At 40.8% G+C, this 22154-nt stretch overlaps 3 protein-coding genes across 3 annotated transcripts; 1 reads left to right on the forward strand and 2 right to left on the reverse strand.

Moving 5' to 3' along the window:
* Positions 1-226: 226 nt before the first annotated feature.
* Positions 227-9266, forward strand: ccdc12 (coiled-coil domain containing 12). Its single transcript, XM_053326914.1, has 7 exons — positions 227-324; positions 4251-4324; positions 7523-7602; positions 7784-7845; positions 7929-7963; positions 8061-8137; positions 8914-9266. Exons 1-7 carry the CDS (start codon positions 241-243, stop codon positions 8991-8993), a joined length of 492 nt encoding a protein of 163 aa, XP_053182889.1. The 5' UTR covers positions 227-240; the 3' UTR covers positions 8994-9266.
* A 1052-nt stretch (positions 9267-10318) lies between these two features.
* On the reverse strand, positions 10319-18249 carry si:ch211-257p13.3 (kinesin-like protein KIFC3). The gene is made up of 19 exons (XM_053326909.1): positions 18151-18249; positions 17827-17920; positions 17522-17679; positions 17142-17394; positions 14553-14725; positions 14237-14302; positions 13862-13999; positions 13553-13750; positions 13240-13413; positions 12523-12670; positions 12267-12397; positions 12046-12157; positions 11783-11964; positions 11601-11705; positions 11318-11448; positions 11109-11229; positions 10896-11025; positions 10570-10799; positions 10319-10444 (listed from the first exon to the last, which is right to left on the reverse strand). Exons 1-19 carry the CDS (start codon positions 18247-18249, stop codon positions 10319-10321), a joined length of 2769 nt encoding a protein of 922 aa, XP_053182884.1.
* A 1939-nt stretch (positions 18250-20188) lies between these two features.
* LOC128366528 (uncharacterized) lies at positions 20189-21474 on the reverse strand. Its single transcript, XM_053327260.1, has 2 exons — positions 21204-21474; positions 20189-20808 (listed from the first exon to the last, which is right to left on the reverse strand). The coding sequence occupies exons 1-2, from the start codon at positions 21291-21293 to the stop codon at positions 20257-20259; spliced, it is 642 nt and encodes a 213-aa protein (XP_053183235.1). The 5' UTR covers positions 21294-21474; the 3' UTR covers positions 20189-20256.
* Positions 21475-22154: the final 680 nt, after the last annotated feature.

Raw genomic sequence — 22154 nt, forward strand, 5'->3', positions numbered from 1 at the left:
GTGTTTACAATTGGCCAAACCTCATTATCCTCAGTAAGAATTAAATTTTGAAATAATATCTATTCAAGTTTAATTAATGTAATAATTTACTTTTAAAGCTATTTGTCAAGCAAAACAAAACAATATCACATGATCAGGCACCAGGCCACTACAATCGATAGGCTCGACGGTCGACTTTACAGCCTGAATCAGGAGCGTTAATGGATTTCAGAGACAACCGAGCGGCGTGGAGAAACAAACATGGAGCGGAATGTTGGTTCACTACAGGAGCAGGCCCTGAAGAGAAAAGAAAGGCTAAAAGCATTAAGAGATAAACAATTTCATGTAAGTATTTGTCCGGAGATATAATGTCTGATAAACAAATGTCGTTAGGCCTCGGGGGAACATGGCTTTATATGTAGTAATGTCATGTTCAGCAGATTTAGCTTGTAGCTAACGTTAGCCTTTAACCTACATGATGCAAACCAGTCATAAACCTGCTTCTTGGCTTTGTTGTTGTGCTTAAGAGGAAGAAAAACATGTCCAAATGTTATAGAGGTGTAGCTTAATTAAATTTAAACTCAGTGAGTGTTTTGTACTGTATTTATTCTCATTTTAGTGTTACTGTCTGTTAGCATGTTATCATACCCACAATAAAGCTGAAGGGTTGAACACTTGTTAATCGCTGGTCATGATAACAAAACACTTGGTGGTACTTTAGGTCCACAGAGAAAACTTAGACAAACCAAAGAAAATGTCCCGTAGTTTGACATATCAGTAGGGCAGGGTGTCGTTTAAATAGTTATGTTACCCATACCAAGTACCCTTACTTCATTTGATACCCATCATGTGAATAGAAGCATTAAATTGCATTAAAATGCTGCCACTTCTCCACATCTAAATTGTTCATTTTATATACAGTAGGTGGTTGTGTACAGAATATACAGGCTACTTAAATATACAGCAATGAATGAAATGTATGCATGTTATTGCACATTTTGTGTTTGCATTTAAAATATGTATAATTTGTAGGCACAGTGGGTATTTCAGTGTCATAGGGTTACTGCACAGTGACTGAGTTAACTGTTTATCAGGGTGACAGCAAGAAGAAAGAAGCTGCGTCTTCGTTGGGTGGTTTTGGTGTACAGTGTGTGTTCAGTAGCACCTACAAGAGGGGATTGAGTTGAAGCAGGTTTTGTTCAGGGTATGAGGGGTCTGCAGTAATTGTCCCTGCCCGTTTCCTCACTCTAGAGCCGATGCACAGGTCCTGGGCAGGTCGTCACTAATAATCTTTCCTGCTGACTTAACTGTTAGTTGTAGTCTAGTCCTGTTGCTCTAAATCAGACAGTGATGGATGTGCAGAGAACTGACTCGATGACTGCAGTGTAGAACTAGGTCAGCAGCTCCTGAGGCACGTTGAACTTTCGAAGAGGGTCCTCTGCTGGGTCTTTGTGACGACTGTGTCAATGTTAGACTCCTTCTTGAGGTCCCAGGAGATTGTAGAACCCAAAAACTTGAAGGTGCTGTTGTTAGTGTTTTGAGTGTGTTCAGCTCCCGGTTGTTGTGACTGTTCAGTCTATGTTGAACTGTTTGGTATGTAGGTGATGTTGAGCACTGCATGAGCAGGCAGTGCCTCAGTATTTTGCTGATAGAGATAAAAGATACAAAGTGGCTGCAGGGAGGAGAGCAGTGATGCTGCTCTTACAGTCCTCACAGTACCGGAAAATATTTGGTATTTAGAAAATGCCAACTGAATGTTCAACATTAGTCACAAAAGCGCTGTCACTCTGATATAGATCAGACATATAGAGTCTCCAAGTCCTGTACTGTCATTGAGCAAGTATCCATAATTTAACATCATATAATGCTACTTTTCATATATTGCATCAAATAGGAATTTTAAGTTGTTGTCTGCATGAGAGTAACCATAACCATAGTAAGTAGAAATGCTTAATCAGGTTTTTGATTGACAAAAAGTTAACAAATACAATTTAGATTAATCAGTGTTCAAATTCTCTGATTGCAGCTTCTGAAATAAAGATTGTAAATATTTTGGTTGGGTCGAAACAAGATAAGTATCTCAGGATCGTATTGTAAGTGAGGGTAAGGCGGATCGGTGCAGAATCAGCAGTCACTGTTTTGGTGAAGAAGGAGCGGAGCCTGAAGACGAAACTCTCAATTTACTGGTCGATGTATGTCCCAACCCTCACCTATGGTGGTTGGTGTGAAAGCGCCCTTAGAGATAGAGTCAGGAGTTCAGACATCCGCTACTTCTCAGCATCGAAAGGAGCCAGCTGAGGTGTTTCGGGGCATCTGCTCATGATGCCTCCTGGACGCCTCCCTTTTATAGGGGGGTCCAGACATGTCCGACTGGGGGGGCCCCCGTGGTAGACCCAGAATACGCTGGGGGGGGGATTATATATCCCTCCTGGCCTGGGAACGCCTCGGGATCCCCCAGGAGGAGCTGACAAGTATTGCTAGGGAGACGGATGTTGGGGTTACATTGCTTGGCCTAATGCCACTATGACCTGGCCCCGGATAAGCAGCAAATAATGGATGGATGGACAAAACAAGATGTTTGTGGATGTCACCTTGGGCTTTGAGAGACTTTTATTTTTTTTTTACCATTTTCATACATTTTATAAACCAGACGACTGGACAGGAGTAACATTATTTTGTGTCAGTCTATGAAGCAGTCCAGTCTCATAGCCGTTATGGAAAGAGCAAACTGTTACATCATGGCCTCACTGTAAGTGATCAGGATCTATTTGTGTTCAAGTCTTTGAAAATACAATAGAGGAAAATTATCAACACAATGGTACATTTATTACGGCCACTTGTTTTTATCAAGTCACTGAACTAAGAGTGGCACACTTGATTAAAAAATATGAAAAGTTGTTACGTTATTTTCCTTGTAACCAAGAATTAACAGTCTTCTGCCCACACAGTTTTAAACTATGGCTCTTTGATAAATACACATTTGTCAGGGCAAAAGGTGGAATAACTGTAATCAAAAGACAGACAGGGAAATGTAAACCTTTGATCTTTTAAATGAGGATTTGATGAAAGTATTGACGTATTTCAGTCTCATTAAAGGTGTGCAGTCATCGGCACACACTGCACAGTTAAGTGTAACATCTGTGTGACTAGTGTTTGAGAACATTATCTTATTTATAATTACCACCATGAAATTGTATGCTGAACAAAGTGTGATATAAAACTGTGATAATGATGCTATCAAATGTTCATATCAACACACACCTCAAGTCTTGACCCACAAATCCTTCTGGACTGAGCTCAGGTTGTTGCACCAGTCTTGCAGTGGAGCCGCTGTCTGTGTCAAAGCATTTAAATATGACACTGTTATTCTGTATTTCAGTTCTAGATATGAATTTGTCTTGCAACAGGAAACTCTGTTCAATGTGCAAGCCACTGTTTTGACAGTTAGACGAGAACGTAATACACTAAACTGCCGTTGAATCGAACTGTACTGGCCCGGCTTGCAATGTTTGATAAACGACTGTCAACATTCCTGAAGCCTTGGGTTGTTTTCCTTTTGTTCTGCACTTCAAGAATGAGTCATTCCCCCCGAATTGTTCTAGCAGGTGGACAGGAAGCCTCTTCAGGAAAATGTAAGATAGGCGGGGTTCGATATCCTTTGTTCCAACTTTTCACATGGGGTCAATATGATTTTTTCCCCCTGAATTTCAGCAAGGCTGTGTCATAATTTGTTTCCCCTGTTGTTTACACTGTAGCTTACTGTAGGCCTGACATTAGAAATGCTGTGGTTGTTAAGGTAACGTGTTAGCTCTTCTGTTATTACAGCTACTCCTGAAATGACTAGTGATCTGACTTTCCTAATTTATAAAGCCCAGTTCCTAAGCCACTATAACTCCTAAATAGCACAAGTAATAAAGCTCACTATGCACATGTGTAATTTGATTCCCAAACGACTGGCCCACACAGTAAACAAATGTTCTTTATATACTGTTTACATATGCAAATATGTGACTAGTGTACATGTCTTTGGAGTGGCAGCTCCCTGAAATGAGCTGTAGCATGTCCTTATTTTTTAAAAAGATATTAGTGTCGTCTTTTGGCCTTTTTGTCTTCTGTCATTTTTTTAATAATTCAGAGATTTATTTATGGCAGAGTACCATGTTTATACACTAGAAACACTGGTCAGCCTGTTGACTGAAGAGTGATGTTTTTATTTGGAGAATACTATCCAGCAAATTTATTTTAATGATTGTATAAACATTTTCTAACAGAGGCAAGAGGATGGAGATGAGGAGCCAGAGAGGAAAAAAGCTTCACTAGAGGAGCCTGCAGAAGAGAAGCACAGGTTAGTTTATCATCACACCACACAGCCACAAACACACACATACACACGCATAAACATGCCTGTTTGTTTTTGTTTTTGTTTTTTTAGACATATTTTCATTAACACACATCATGATCTCTTCAATTATAGGTTAACGTTGTTGCCCGTTTAGCTGAGGCTTTTTCAGCTGCACAAACGGAACTGAAACTGATATGCACGTACATCATTAGAGCATTTATCTGCCCTCTATCTGAACACCATCTGCTTGTAACACGGTGCATGTCATGCAGTGTTTACACTAGGCTCGATCACAGCCTCGTACTATTAGCTGCTCAAATATCTTGCAGCTTACTCAACTTGGTGTGTTATTCGGTAGGAAGAGGCAGCCATCTTTCCTGTCCTACAAGACCTTTTTCCATTGTTTATATTTAATGACTGCACTGAGGGAGTGCCTCTGTATTTCCTCCAGCCCAAGAAGACAGATCACTCTCATGAGAAGGAAAATAGCTGCAGTGTCTAAGGGCCTAATTTAGACATTTGTCTGAGAAGAAAATAGATCAGTCTTGATGTGCACGTTTTTTGTTGTTTTTTTTTAATGTTCTGCATACATGTGTAGCAGAGTTTGTAATGTATCTTGTGAATAGTATTAAATTTGCATGAGAGATCAGATTGCCAAACTGTGACTCAACCTATGAGTCCTATTTTTAAATAAAAAGATTCACAAACGAGGCATCAAAATTGATTGACTGTCCCTGTGTGTGATCCATTCCACAAAAGGCACCAAATGCAACATGCAGGTTTTCCTGTCACATGTTTAGTGTTGTTACAGCTGCTTTTTTATGTGTGTCTTCAAAAATATAGATATGGATAGATTGGTTTCCAGCAAATGAAGTTAAAGGAAGTACAAAAGCTTCCTAGATATTGAGTTACATATTAGTGCTAATTCTTTTTGATGCTCGTGTATAAATGAAAAGGCTGCTCTCTGAGGCCTGGAGTTATTTTGACTGTGGTGAATGGGGCAGGTTGCTTGATATCATTGTAAACACTGAATACTCTGATGCACATCCTGCCTAGACATAGATCACCTCTCCTAAACATTTTTCTGAGGGCCACACTTGGGTCAGTGCTCTGAATTTATCACCAGCTGTCTTTGATGCCCCAGTGCGCTTCAAGTGGAAATGTGTAAACACACTCCAAAGGTTTTGTCGCATCAAGTTAAGAGACGGTTAAGAAAAAAGGAGAGATGTCAACCTTGGTTGCAGAAAATTTACACCTACAGTCTGTTTATCTTTTTTTTATGTCCTGCTTTTGATGAGACCTGGCAGTGTAACTCAGTGTCTAGAACAAAATATCCTGACATTGTGTGAAACTTGGTCCGGATATTAATGGTTCCCAGTAGATGAAACCTTTTATTAATTTCCTCTTAAACCAACATGTTGGACCATGATAAAATATCTAAAGACCTAATGGCTCGATATCTATTTCCTTTATATGATGAGCAGTATTAATGTTTTGGTGACCCCTGACCTGTCTTTTGCTGATCAAATTCATTTGTCTGGGAGGAAGAACTCTTTGGAAATACTGTAACCAATTACACGACCTGTCCCATCATATGGCTAGATTATTCCTCCCTAGTGGAAAGCTCTTGAGAAATTTTAAACCACAAGTATGTTGTTTGCTTACTCTGACATGTAAGTATAAAACTCCACCAAGGCTGCTAACAGGACTTAGTTTTTTGAGGACTGCTCCTCCTCAGACCTCAGTTTTTAAGTAATTTTGTGACTTAATTAGAGAGACATTGTAGCTAGATGACAGATAGTGAGAGAGCACACACAACACGTCCCCAGTCAGATGTGAACCAGTGCCATTGGGCTGCAACTAATGATTATTTTCATTACCGACTAATCTTTTTTTTTTTATCAATTAGTCATTTAGTCCATAAAACATCAGAAAAATGTTGAAAAATGTCCAAGGTACAACTTAAAATGTCTTTGTCCCAACTGATAGTCTACAAAACCAGGGAAAATGAAATGAAAATGAGAGAATATTGGTATCATTATAAAATAACATGATTATATTAAGGGCCAATAAATTATTATTTTTACCCAGTGAAATAATAGCATTGGCACTATCTCAGACATTTTGACACTGAATGAGTTCAGCCTTGGACGAGCGCCTCATGTGTATTGCGAACTCCAAGCTAAAAATCTCAATGGCTCGCTGTTTGCTGTCAGGGCTTTGACAAACACCGACCTTTTTATCCTCTTTATTCCATTTGTTTTATTATAGTGACAGTGTTTCGATTTGTCATATTTATATTACTCATAAGATTTTGTTTTACTTAAGATAAATCCAATAAAGTGTCTTTTTAAAAACACATTTTATTTGATTTATTGTGACTGCTCAAGACAATTTTCAATGCTGTCGTACAGGGTGACTGTCTGTATCCGGAGGACAAAACAAAATTAGATTTAAGACATTTCCAAGGGCAACGTAAATTGAATAAGAATTGAATTTAATAGTGAGATGGAAAACAAAACATATTCTTTTGCTGACACAGCCTTTTCAGGAGAGATTCAGGAGGCATGGAGAGAGATGAGTGAACTAAGACTGGACCTCACTCAGCCAAAGTCAGAACATGACTAGCATTCCTGCCCATACCCATACAAGGCAGCGGTCTGTCTGTTGGCAGTAGGCGTGTGATGAATGTATCGAGAGCGCACCCTCTCTAGCTTCATTACAAATCCACGTTAAGGTCAGAACAGCTGATAACTCTCGGTCTTGTGTTTTGTCAGACAATAGTTTACCTCTGCCTCTGAACCCTCTATATAATCAGCAGAGATGTCAGCTAAGCTTGCCAAGAATTCCTGCCGAGACGTGATGAAAGACTGAATAATTCGACATCAGGGAAAGCATTCCTCAGCTGTTTGCTGCTCTCTTAAAGTCTTTGCCCAGGAGCAGGTGGAACATGTTAATCAGACGTGTTCATAGGAATAAAGAGGGACATTATTCCCAACCTCCTCCTAGACATTAGATGTGCAGCTGTGTAGGGATTGCAGATGGTCTTTTTAGTCCATTTTAGCCTGCGGTGGAATATATTTGCCCACACTGCCACCTGCTGGAGAATGGGGGCTGATTATAAGACATTTACCACGTTTTTACTCTCTTATAACTCTTAACACTAAAAGTGCTCAAATTTTTCTGTCTCTCTTTCCTCAGAGAGTTGAAGCTGAGGAACTATGCTCCAGAGGATGAAGATCTGAAGCAGAGGCAAGTGCCCAAAGCCAAACCTGCATCAGGTGAGAACTCCTCCATCATGTACAACACTTGCTCACTTGATTTTTGGCTTAATATTGCATGTCTTTTGGGTTTTATCATTTTATATTTTAATGTCATACTTTATTTATATCACCCCCAGAAAGTTTAGTGCACATAATCTTATATAATTTATGACTGATGACAAATATTCTTTGTTTGCAGTGGAAGATAAAGTAAGAGACCAGTTAGAGGCAGCAAATCCAGAGCCCATCATTGAAGAAGTGGTGAGTACTCCCTTCTGTGTAAATGTGATCTCCTCTTTTTGAAGTGTAAGTGGTTGCCATATTCAGCTGTGTTCTTTCTTCAGGATTTGGCGAATCTTGCCCCAAGAAAACCAGACTGGTAAGACCATTCTGAAAATTAGTTTCCAGCCTGTACTGCGCATAAATCTGGATATTATTAAAATAATCTGTCGCTGACATTGTGATTCTGAATCTAGGGATCTAAAACGTGATGTCGCAAAGAAACTGGAGAAGTTGGAGAGGAGAACGCAGAGAGCCATCGCTGAACTCATCCGTTAGTACTTTTCCCATTTTTTACGTCCTATCACTGAGTTTTCCTGACGCTGCAGAGAGAAGCGAGTGTGAGCTAGACAAGAATATTAGGCTAATTGCTTTGTAGTTTTCAGACTCTACAGAGGTTTGAAACCACCAGATAAAATAAACTGCGCGATTCCTCAACTGATGTGTGACCCAGATTCTTAAAATAGTCACAAGGCTTCAGGAGAATGCAAAACCGGTTTAACTGTAACAAGAGGTTTTCCCTTGTTTTTGGATGTTACTGTGATTAAACATTGCCTCCATTTACTAGCATTACGAGTTCAGATGACCATGTTTGGTTATAACATGTATTTTCATAATGGCCCAGTTAATTTGCCTGGCTTCTTGACTCCCATTAAAGAGTTCATAGTTGCATGTAAACAGACACAAAGAGTCATTTCTTTAACCCAGACAATATTCCAGCTACATTTTTAGGTAAATAAAACATGGTAGCTGTATTTGTTATCAATATAAATGACTTTTTTCTTCTTTTTTTTCTTACATGAGAAGTAACTCTGCAGCCTGCCAGCATACTATATGATCTATGGACAGGGTATCACAAATGCATGAAGGCTGTTTGTTTACTCATAGCAACAGGGACAATTAATCACAAGTTGTCAACGGTGCATGTTTTGTTAGCTTAACCTGAATAGGCCAGAGTATGTCCAATATCTTCACATATATATGAATGTAAATATTGATTGAGGTTTGCAGTGAAGGGAAGATTGACCGTGCTTGTTTGTATCTGTTCAGGTGATCGTCTCCGAGGCAGTGAGGAGGAGCTGGCTGCAGCAGTGGGAGCAGTGGGAGTAGAGGAGGGAGACTCAGACTGAGATCTGATAGATGGGGAACAAAAGGAGACTGCAGTGTAATAGAACACCACAAGGAATCTGTTTTGCTTAGTGAGATGGCAACTTTGATGATGACAAAGTAGTTTTCTGTCAGGTCTTTCCCTTTTGTGAGTCCTATGTTGTGTCATTGTTACGTATGAATATGTAATGATGCAAACTGTATATGTGGTTGGTGATGCATTGCAAAAAGCCAATGTAACCATAGATAATTTTGTTGTTGTAATATTTTATATTTCAAGTAAAATAATGATTTTTTTTCAAATGCCTTTTTGGTTATCTTTTTTTAATGGGTAGTTTTGTCGTTGAGCATCCAGTAAGAGAAAACACACTTTTTAAATACATCATATTTATTCAGAAAATTATCTGAAAACTTACTCTAATCACCATTAAGTGCCCTAAGCACTCATGGTAGTTACTGCAATATTAATGTCTTGCTACTATTGAATCAACATATTTGATTCAATGGGTGATAAATAGAGAAACAATGATGAACAGATAGCAGTAAGCTGTTTTTGGTATGACATTCACTAGTGATATCTATTGCAAGCACCTAAAATATCTGTTCTGAAATGACACATCCTATACTTTCTTAATAAAGTGCATCTTCTGTCCACCTAGGCCCAAACTGCCTCCTCAATAAGGAGGACATTGCACAGTTCATGTCACTAACACAAGGCCACCTGCTGCCTTCAACAGCTTTCCTATTCTCAAAAGGCCAAGGCGCTAAAGAGAAACAAAGCATCACTGCTCTTCTGAATTTCACTTAATCTACACAAATATGTGACTTTAAAGGTGTCATTGAAATGGTTAATAGTCCATGACTAAGATACAAAACAGATCCTCCTCTACACTACAACCCTCAAAAATATACAACATTGGAGATGAAGCTCACAAACTACAGACATTTATAGCAAGATGACTAATACTGCAAAAGCCCAAACTGAAGTGTTGCTATTGTAGAAATCACACTAAACCGAGATAAACTGAGATATTGGCGGTTCAAGGAAGCATCAAATCTTAAACCGTGGGCGAGGCAGAGGTTGTTTTGGCACTCAGTGTGGAAGAATAAATACTCCTGCATGCAAATTAGCCAATGATAATAAAGAGTTATCACTTGTCAGAAGCGCAAAATGGCAAGTAGGAGGCCAATATTCTCAAAATGAAACAGACCTCCACAGATTTAGCCCTTGAGCAGGATTGCTGTTGACCTATTGATGGTTAGTTGTTAGGATGGATGATACTCTGACTTGGTGCATTCATGGCTTCCTGGTGATCATTGGGTACAGGAAGTGGCTGACTCAAGGCTGTCAGTCACATTGCCCTCCACCAGATTCAATCTTCCTGGCTGCAGGACCTAGCTCCACCTTGCACACCCTCTGGGCAAACTTCAGCGAGCACAGTGTCTCTCCCACGTTACTGTCCAGAGCAGACACCTATAGAAGAAAAATTTAAATAAAATCAGGGTCTTTACAAGGGACAACACAGGCTTAAAAGCGTAAATGAATGCAAATATGACTTCTGATATTGTAAATCTATAAATTTGTGTCAGTAATTTTACCTGCACCACCATGGCTGTCTTACTGCCTTTGCCCAGGGAGTCTTGTAATAAGTATGTAAGGCGGGAGTTCCTGAAAGGGATGTGAGTCTGCCGCGCCCTCAGTGCCTGAATGACATCCCCCAGTGCCAGCAGGGAGCGGTTGATATTCTGGGCCTCCTTCAGCCTCTCTCCCTCTGCACCAGACTTCCATACCCTCTCTGAGCCTGCCAGGTCGACCAGGTTCAACTTACCTGAGGAAAGAAAAGCAAGTTCTCGTTAATGGTGGAATGATGAAAATGCTAACCTCAGACCGTCAAACACTTGTTTTGATGAGTGTGTGGACTGACCGGTGGTTTTGGACCCGGTTGCGAGGTCAGCACCCTCAACAGTGATACAGAGCAGAGCATGGGAGCGGGAGCTGTGCTGGTTCATCTGAGTGCCGAAGGTGATCCTGTTCCTACGGGCTGTGGCTAAAAGCTTGACACAAACAAAAATATTTCACGTTCTTATGTTGAACCATACAAATGATGGTTAAAACTCATTGGAGCAACATTTGTCACCTTCTTGATGTGCTGAAAGCTCTTAACCTCGACAACCCTGAGGCCCGGCACATGCAGCTGTCCTGTCCCGTCCGGGTTGATTTTAATGTCCAGTTTCTCACCGTCCTTACTCAGGAGGTCTCTGAGACACAAAAAAGAAAACACTGTCTAGTAACTCCAACTTGGGACAGGCAGGGATAATAAGATATCCAAAGAAAGGTGCAGCATACCTTAGCACCTCATTGTAGATCTCCACAGAGCTGACAGTAACAGTGTAAGACCACATGTCCTTCCTCTCCTCGATCTCACTGAAGAGATGTTTCAGGGCTCGCTGGTTGATGCCTGGGTTCTCCACACTGCCCTATAAATCAAAAGCCATGTGTAGCTTACATTACCCATGTATGGGTAGTTACTGCAGTCTACATTATGCACCAAATACCTGTACAGATATGTGTGGTGCTAAAATAACTACCTTAGGTCATCACTTTATGACTGTTTAACTAGTAAGTATACCTCCATGGTGTAAGTTTTTCCAGAGCCAGTCTGTCCATAGGCAAATATGCAGACATGGTAGCCATCGATGCAGGAGGTCACAAGAGGCTCAATCTCCTGAAACACCTAAGAACAGCAAATGTGGGGTTAGAGTTCCTATTATGATTTTAGCACCTTTATACATCGATAAGCATATCAATTACCTCTTCCTGTGTTGCCTGAGGATGGAAGACCTTGTCCAGTTCAAAGATGCGACCCTTTCCTTTGTTCAGCACATTGAGAGAGGACTCATTGTTTGGGTCTGTCGTCACCACCACAGACTGGCCCTCCTCATGCTGGTCCTCCTTCAGCACTGGCTTCACGCGACACAGCACGCGGATGTTGCCTGAAAGCACAAGTCCAGGTTAACAATTTATATTTTATTCTCAGCACTGAACTTTCAGCACATCTATCTCTCTCTGCATACCTTTAAGCTCGACCAACTGTTCATGGTACTTCCTGCGCAGTGCAACCTCTTTCCTGTATTTCTCCAGAAGATCTTTGTTGGCTTCAGACATCTCACTGATAGCTGCTGAAATCTACCAAAGACAGAAAGCAGTGAACACTATGGGAACACTAGTTTCATCAATTTGGTCATAATTGTCTTTCTCATAAATGCAGGGAACCAATAGTGAAGTGATGTGCTACCTGTTTTTTTGCTTCATTTATAGCTGCTCCGTAAAAGTCGGAGAAGTTTCGAACCTGGCTCCTCAGGCTGGTATAGTCTGTTTTCATGCAGCGCAGAGTAGGGGGGAGTGCTGTCAGACGCTTCTGTAAACCTGCAAAAAAGAAAAAGTAATGTAGGATCATGATCAAATAAAGTTTTGACTCAATACATTTATTTTAAGTGTTCCATTTTACTTGTGTGCAGAAACCATAATCGTTTTATTATTCAGTAACTCACTGAAGAATTGGTCCTGCAGGTTCTGAAAGTGTTCTGCTGAGCAGGACGCAGCAGCCTTCACAGCCGCCTCCTTCCTCTCCTCCAAATGGCCAATCTCCTTCAACAATTCCTCTCTCAGTTTACTGATTTCTCGCTCATACGCTGCAATCTGTCAAGGTTTAGAACAACAATTTATCAATCTGTCAGGTTGACTGGTCCAATGTGTGCAGGATCAGCTCCGTAATGAGTCCATCTGTCAATGAAATTGATCCCGGTTGTAAATTTCCAAGAGCAAAGCGGAAACTTCCTGCTTGTGCCTTTGATTTTTCTCTGCTTTGATCATCTTTTCTCTCAACAGGGTGTGGTTTATTTACCCCTCTGGATTCTGTCAATTCTGCCTCTTTCATTTTTTAATTAAAGTTGATGGCATCAGGAGGACCATCTGGAATTTATTACCAGTTTTCTTGCATCTCAATGGCCACCATCCAACTGTAATCATTTGTGCACTAATGGATATTTAGCATTATTATGGAGAAATATTGTTAAAATGACTAATGATGCTTCATCTTATTGCTGTCTGGAACATGTTCATTAGCTTGTAGCACAGAAAGTTATTTACATTGACAAACACAGGTTCAATATATTATATATTATGTTTGTTTTCAGTTTCAGTCTGCTTGTGTGGGTGTACTGCATACACATACATGTTCTTGTGAGCATATATGAAGTAATAATTACCTTGTGCTGCAGATTACAGCTGTATTCATCTGATTTTCTGATGTGTTCCTCCAGCTGTTTGCACTGCTCATTCTGATTGGACAGCTTTTCAGACAGGAGCTCGTTCCTGTGTCTGGCTTTACTCAGCTGCTTTAACGTGGCAGGTGATTCCACCTCCACAGTCTGGGTGACATACTGGGAAAGAACAACAGTGTATTTCCAGTTGACATATCTCAATCTGAGAGGCATCAAAAAGCTGATTTTGAAGTTTAACTGACTCTTCAAATGTCGCTCTTCTCTATTCAAACCAATTCTATTTTCCTATTAGAATTACCTTAACCACTGGCTCCTTGCCTCTCTCTCTGTCCAACTCCAGCTGAAGCTCTCTAACTCTGTCCTCTCTCTTCCTCAGCTCCTCTCCTCTCCTCCACTCGCTCTGTTCACTCTGTCGCTCCAGATGTGACAGCTGCTCAGCACGCTGTTGGAGGGACATCTCCAGCTGCTGCACTCTGCTCCGGAGGTTCTCATTCTCCTAGCAGAGCAAATAAAACAATATACATTGAAAAAAATGTGTCTTTTGCAGTCACTGACGAGGGCCTTGGTAGCATGTCTGTGAGCTTTCAGCAGCATCTGTGCACTTCACCTTTATGAGCAGGGTACTGGACTGGGAGGGGATGGTCGTCAGCTGCTGCAGGAGACCTTGAGTAACAGTCAGGCTCTGTTTCAGAGTGTCATTCTCCGCCGACAGACACAGTACCCTTTTCTCAGAGTCTGTGGCCCCCTGAAGACATGTAACGATGAGATGAGCCCCAGAATAAGAATGAGAGATGCATCAAAACCAAAACACATTGCCATTGAAATTCCACTGAAATATATCCTCATAGACAGAACATAAAGTTTAATTTATAGCATGGCATTCAATCAGTGGGTGCAGGAATACACTGGGGCTTCTTTGCTGATGGTTTGAAAAGTGACAAACACTTGATAAATTATTAAATCAATAGTTCACAGTGCTTACGGAGGCAGTTCTCAGTCTTGACAGCTCTTCCTCGCGCTCCTCGATGCAACCCTTGAGATCATCAATCTGTGCAAGAAATTAGAACTCTTTAAAATGTGATATACTGTTATTCAACTTTACATTTAGAAGAAATTAATGTAATTGTGAGTCATAACTTGAAAATTAAGAGACCTGCTCTTTTCAAATACATCAAGGCATAATACACTTTGACACAATCATCTGTTTTGGTTATTATTACTATTATTATTATTATTTAGTTTTAAAATGGATTTCAGGTAAGAGATGTTTGGAATGAAATGAATATGCAGCTGCCCACCTGCTGTTGAAAGGCCGCTATACGCGAGTGCCTGTCTCTGTCCTTCTGCTCCAGCTGTGCATGTAGCAGACGGAGTTCTCCTCTCAGCTTACTCCTCTCACCCTGCAGGCCATACAGAGACTCCACCAGCCTGTGGACCCCAGCATGTGTCCCTGCATCACTGCTACACTCACCTGGTAGACATAAATAACAAATCATCAGCCTGTTCATCATCGCAGAAACCTTATTATTCTTTCATTTTTGGACTTATATTCATATTAGGCCACTCAGACACAATGCCAGCTAATCATTTCAACATCCTTTGACCTGTGACTTTTCAGTTAAGACCAGTTTTCACAGTGCACTTGACCACTTGCATGTGTATGTGTAATATTAATGAACATTAAGTATGCATTTACAGCTCTTTCACGCACCCCATAGTCATTATGCAATGCAGTGAAGTTAACATCAACATTGCTGTGTTTCCACTCTCAAGTCTCCAGGGCAAGGTTACAGACCTATATGGCATCACTCTCAAATTCTCACATGCAGCCAGACTCCAATGCAGAACCCACATTCACATTTACAAGATGCAACAACCTGCTAAAATTCCTCTATAGTTCAAAGAGGAACACGAGCAGCACACCCCACAGCATTTTAAATCACTTTCTTCCTCCTCAATGATGTATCACGCTCTGTCACTACTGATTTTCATTGCAGGGCTTTATGCTAATTTTATAAACACACCATGTTAGGTTTGCTGTGTCACAGTGGTGCAGGAAGTGGTGGTGTGTGGTGGTGCCAGGAAGAACACACACATAAAGGAGAGGCTGTAGCTGTGCATCAGGGGTGCTGATAGAAATGTGAGAAGTCAGAGGCACTGAGAAAGGCTTTCAAACATTTAAAAACAGCAACCTGAAATGGTATAAGAAAGCTGATTTCCTCCATCTCAAAAACAGTAAGGATAAAAGTAAGTCTGAATTTTCTTGTTATGTTTTTGATAAAAGATTGCTGACTACTGAATCAAGCACCAGCCATTCATTCAAATAGATCAAATATGGAACAGAAGATCACAACCCAGCCAGATTTCATTAGTGGTCAAGACAATGCATCTCCAAGAGGCAAAGCAACACTTTTACACCAAATGCCCAAATGAACACTGAAATGTGTAATAATTCCTCCTGTTCATACTTAGGACTTAATGGACAGTATTTTGCACAAACACAGGGCTGTGGATTTTGCCCCCCATCACTTACATTGAAAGTGCATTAAGAAGAGATCTTTTAATGCATCAGTATGAACAGGAGGAATGACTACAGAAAAAACACATGTCGATGTTCATTTGGACACCAGACTATAGATTTTTTGAGAGACTTGAAAAACTGCGAACCTGTCCTTTAAGATGTGCACGTTGCATTACAGTAAACAAACAAACCTAATGGTCTTACAACACTGGGGCATGGATTCCGGGCTATTTTTAGTCCAACACGAGTACACGTGGCACCTAGCATGTGCCAGACCTTGTAAGTGCACTAGCAGGGAATAAAACAGCACTCTCATCAATGTTTAATTCATGACAGCAAACCACAGAGTCACTATCCAAGTATCAAAGACTCTTGCCATATAATCTTGTATCTGTGTCCTGCGACTAATGAGAGTCAGTATGCATGAGATACTCCAATTAAACACACCTATACACTGAGATGTGCACAGCCCGGCCTGGTCATCATACACATTGGCACATTTCTCTGAGGTGGTATCAGTCAACCTAAAGACAGGAATCTCATCTGTCTACAGCTTCATAGAGTCATGAGCTTGTCAACATACTGTAAATATGCACAGAGACAGAGTGGAGGCCTCAGGTCAGAGAACCATCTGGTCAAGTCTGAGACATAGCAGACACCAACATCCAGCCTAAAGCTTTGAGGTCAGCAGCAGCTGCACAGTGTTAGTCCAGCCTCTAATGCCAGCTTGACTTACACCAAAACCCTCATAAATCTAATCAGTCTGTTCCACTGTTGATAACGTTATTCTTCTATGAGAAGATCCCAACTTGAAAAAAATCCACAAAGGAAAAACCACTTCATAGGACATTGAAGTGTAATACACTGTCTTTAAAACTGATCACCCGCATAAGCAAAAGAAAAGACCTCTCTTCTCTCCCTTTAAATGATCTCACTTCAAATCCTGTTCACATTTCAACAGTAATTAAAAATGATTGGATTTCCAAAACTGTCAAGGAAAGAAAAAATCATCCCCATCTCTATTAAATGACCCTGTAGATATACACCTATCATGGTTAGTATCTTAAAGTGGCTTCCTTTATCCATTGCCCTTCTAATCCATGTTCCTCCATCCATCAGATGATCTCATCTAGTCTTAGGTAATAAATCTCCCATAACTCCTTGCACAATTTTCTGCCCCCTTATTTCTGTGAGCTTTTATTAAAACAGCCCTATGGCCTCTACTTCTCTTTGTTTTCATCATTCTCAAACCCACCATATGGAAATCTAAACCCATCCTTCTTGCACCTTAATTTCACCCTCCCCCATTACTTCTTCCCTTTCTCCTCTCCCTCTAATAACCCAACCCATCTCTTTTCTTCCTCACCCTCGCTCAGTGGACTGGGGGTTGGCTGCTGGGTGATGGCCTCCTCCAGGTTGCTGATGATGCTGTTCTTGTCCTTGAGGCGCTGGCGGTATGAGGTCCGCAGGGCCTTCATCTGGCGGCGATGCTGGACACGGTGCCTCTTCAGCTGGACGCGGTACTGGTCAGCTTGCTGCTGCAGCTGCTGGAAGTGTGAATACTGCTCCAGAAAACTCAGCAAGTGGGACATCACCGCCACCAAGGGAGACTCTGTCAACTGCACAGCACAGACACACAAAGTTTATTCACACTGCAGAGGCTCCTATTTGGGGAGCTACTGATTTATGTTGACGTTCCCGCAGAGTATGAACAGCTCAGTCAAGGTAATGATACAGTTTCACTACCTTTCCTGTTGTTTCCTGCTGAACTTGAGAAACCCTCCTCTTCTCAGCCTCCTGCTTGAAGGACAAAAAGGCAGCCAGAGGAGTGCTTGCTGGGATGTCAGGACCATCTGCCTGATCTTCATCACTCAGAGACATTTCATCACTGTCACTGCTGCTGCCTGGATGACAACCAATCATATAAACAAAGAGTAAAGGAATGCATCTACTACTGGGAACCCCCCCCCCCCCATATATATATATCTATATATCTATATCATACAACAGTCCTTATGTTGAACTATAAATACTCTTATCTAAGCACTCACTTGATTCACTAAACCGAGCAGCCTTTTTTCCAATTTTGGAGGTGTGGCCATTTTTCCTCCTGCTCCCTGTTTCCATGGAAACAGGTCCTTGCTCCTGAGCACAGCAACATATATGAGGGTCAGACGGTAACACACACACAGAAAAAATATTTACACATTGCTCCCATCGACATGCACAGAGCTGCATGCAATGGCACTACCCATTTGGATATCCTTTATGTCTATGTTGTTGTCTTTTTAAATTGCCAAGGGGTATGTGATGCATGCATGCAAAAAATGTTGACAGAGAATCCCCAAAGGCTGGACATGATTAGTTAGACTTACGTCGGAGGAAGCTCCACACGCCCCTTCCAAGGCTTCATCCTCTTCCTTCTTAAAGACAGTGTAGAAGATGTAGACTAAAAGGGAGTAGAAGGCATACATCGCCACGCTGTCCAAGAGTCCCTGTAAATGACATAAAAAAAAACACATATACATCTATTATGCAACAAAGCTGAGCAGAAAAAAAAATCTCATCCAACTCTAACCCCCTAGCCTTAATGATACTCAAAGGATACATGATAATCAAACTGGCCATGATACACCAGGACTTACGTAGAGGTTAAACATTCCTTTCCTTTTTATTCACTCCATACAATCATGCATAATGATCTTTTTTACCTTATCACATATCTTCTCCTCTTTGGCGATGACAATCTGACATTCCAGTCATTAGTATTCCCCTCTCATGCTCCATTTGTGTTGTCAATGATAAATCTTCCCATGCAGCTCTTGTTCTCAGAGCTGAAACAGCATCCCCAAACCTTGAAGGTCCTGGATGAATCCCTCTCTGCTGTTCTCTCTCCTCCCCTTTCTCCTCCTCCTCGCCGCTCTGCTCCATCTACAGGCTGCATCAGCAGCAAGCATGCTCAGTGTAGTTTCCCCATCCGCTGCAGTGGTGGAGTGACAGATGCAGAATGGAGATTTTGATGCTAATACCAGCAGCAAGAGTTAGACGAGACAAGCCCCTTCTTAGGTGCTCGTACAGATCACAAAACATACTGTAAATAGGCTTGCAAACAGCTCAGCGTTTGCAGGTATACTATAAGTGGTACAGTAGGGATCAGAGGTGTAACAGTAGGACAGTTGAACAGAAGCCAAGAGATCTTTGAAAAGAAATGCAAGTTGTCAGTTTTATTCTTTATCAACAAAAAAGGAATAAATAAAAGTACATCAACATCTGACATTTTTGAAACATGTAAAACAAAGACATTAACTGAGTGATGAATTATGACAGAAACACAGTCAACACAATTACCACAATCCCTTTTTTGCATTCTAAACTCACATCAAAAATCACTGAATCCCTAGTCACCTGAGGCCTAACAGAGGCACTGTCTGCACACAGACAGCAGTAAAAGTGCTGAGGCAGCTGCTCACAACTCTGAACTCCTGAGAGAGTCTGCAGTGTCCAGTGCAATTCTCTGTAAGGAAAACCAATACATTGCAAGGACAATTCTGTGGATTAACCAAATGATAACGATCTGGTTTAAGTGATGGTGAAAACAAAAAAGGTTATTTTGGTTAACACTAAAGCTACTAAAAAACTGAGGTTAGTATCAAAAGCATTGATATGGATCAAACAGTGAATGTAAAAGCAGGGCCAAGAACTTAAACCACTGCAGATATTTCAACAGTGACAATGCAGAATGAACAAGAGCCAGACTCTGAAACAGTTGGATTTTGAAGCCCATAACACTAAAACTGAGCAGCTTAATAAATGTCATCCATACATAACCATACTTCCCGTATGCCTCATTAATGCACCCCAGTGATGCAAAATGCCACCATGACATGTAAATTGTGGTGACAAATGTTCATTCAAATGTCTTTGTATCTCTGTCTTTTTTTAAACCCAGTGCTATCATTCAAATGAAGCTCATGTGGTGTTCAGCCAAGGTCATGGTTTAGCAGCTACTGTATAATCAAGTAAGACACAAGTGGGCTTCTGTAATAGCACAATAGAAAATTTTGTTTCCTTAATGAAGGATTTCTGAAATACTTCAAACTGTGAATGACAGCTCCAGTTTGACTTTCCACACTGACAACTTAACTTGATTTTGTGACATATAACAATAGTATAAAAAAATACTCTGCCCTCGTTGACTGTTTTGTTCATTAATATTAATACTGGCCTTACGCTTGTTATCATGTAGTGCATGTGACGTTCCAATGTAGAAACTAGTGCTGCAACCAATGATTATTTTAATTATTGACTGTAGTTACTCTTTTAGTCAAGAAAACATAGGGGGGAAAAACACCTGTCACAATGTTCTTCTTCTGACTGACAGCCCCCCCCCCATGCATATATCCAATTGGTCACATAGTAGCATTTGACACAGTGCAAATGAACACAGATCCTAATAGATCATACAGTTCTCTACTAGTTTACTAAATGCTTAAGTTACATCGGTCAGTCAAGTCCAACAGAAACTTGTCGAGGGCTTGCGTTGAAGCCAAACAGCCTATGGACATGAACCCTTTCAAAAGCCACTTCAACATCCCCTCAGTGGCAGATGGAGAGATGAGAGGGGCAAAAGAGTTTGTTCCTACACCTGGAGCAACAAGTAATGGTAGACTGAGTGCCACACCACCCAGGGCTCCCAAAGCATTACCAGCAAACAGACACACAGTCAGGCAACAGGACAGGGACGACAGGCCCAGGCAGCGAGTCAAAAGTGTGAGGGCATCTGCTGAGAGCCAGTCACACAGTCCCAGCAACAGGCAGGAGCCACACAGGAGGATATGTGCCGTGTTGTGGTCCTCGCTGAGCCACAGGAAGTGGAAGGACACCAGCGCTGGAGCCAGAACCTCGCCAGCCCACTCTGCTTCTTTCTGGAGGGAGGAGAGGAACGAGCTGGAGGGATGTGAGATGCAAAGTCCTGCAGAGAGTCCTGCAGAGAGTCCAAGCACCAGGAGGCCTATTGAAGGAGCCCTGTGGTCCTGCAGAGGGAGTTAAATGTAACAGCAGTATGAAACAGATCATTGATTAACTAACTTCTCATTAAAGTTACAGAGATGCCAATCATTAAATATTCAGAACACATACACTTATTTCATACTATAGCTAAATAAATGTGAGAAATCTCAACGGCTAAAAATGTTATTTTCATTATTGAGTTACCTTACCCTAATTTAGTTTATAAAACGTCACAAAAAACAGTGAAAAACTATTTCCCAGAGCCTAAAGTGACGTTTTCAAATAGCTTTAATTAATATTTTACACATCATCAAAATAGTTGCTGATTAGTTTTCAGTGAACCGACTAAATTAAATGACTAACTGACTCATGGTACAAGCCCAGCATCTGGATTGACACTACAATGAATGATACGTACCTTAAAGAGTTTATAAGAGGAGTACAGTGCTGTGGCACACAACATAATATTGGAACATGATTTAATCCACTCTGTTACGCAGGACGCCATTAAAAACAATATGGCAACAGAGAAAGTTTGTTGGCTTCTACTGAATGTGTAATAAACGCAAACTGCAACTGTATCATGTACTTGAACGACGGCGTGTATTTAATATGATCATCTGATTGCAAAGCTAACTTTGTGTAAGAACCATGAACAGAGGCACGCTTGTTTTGATACGTGACACGTCCCGGATATGCACTATGCGCAGACTCCATAAGATGCTTTCAAATGCTGCTCGTAAAGATTACATTGAAATACGAGCTGTTTTTCTTTTTTCCTGGTCAAAGGGGAATGAGCAGAACTTAAAACATGGTTTTATTTTATTTTCATACTTAGAATAGTAAAAAACAAAAACAAAATCACTAGCAAACAGAAACAAAATTGACCCGTTTTCTCATATTCTGAGACCGGATGTCTTCATCAAGGCAAGAGCGCAATAAAGTTTAAAAAAAATCAAATCCTGTCTGTGTCTTTTACTTTTTTAAATTGTCAACAAATTTATGACGTTGATAACGTTCAGTTTTTGTTTAAACTTTTTCAGTGTTTCAAATCTATGATAATCATCATATATGATCATTTTAAAGGTGCCATATTGTACTACTATTGAAATGTACTGCAACATACTGACAGGGATTTCTAATCTTGTGTCCATCTCATCAATGAGGTGAAGCTAAATAACAGAAAACTCTCTGTATAATGAAATATAGTTCAGCAGTAGCAGTGTGTGTGTGTGTGTGTGTGTGTGTGTGTGTGTGTGTGTGTGTGTGTGTGTGTGTGTGTGTGTGTGTGTGTGTGTGTGTGTGTGGGTTGCCAGGGCACAAGTGTGTTTGGGACACATACTTACTGTGACCTTCATGTACAAATATA

This window comes from Scomber japonicus, chromosome 10 (assembly GCF_027409825.1).
Source record: "Scomber japonicus isolate fScoJap1 chromosome 10, fScoJap1.pri, whole genome shotgun sequence".
Taxonomy (NCBI): Eukaryota; Metazoa; Chordata; class Actinopteri; order Scombriformes; family Scombridae; genus Scomber; species Scomber japonicus.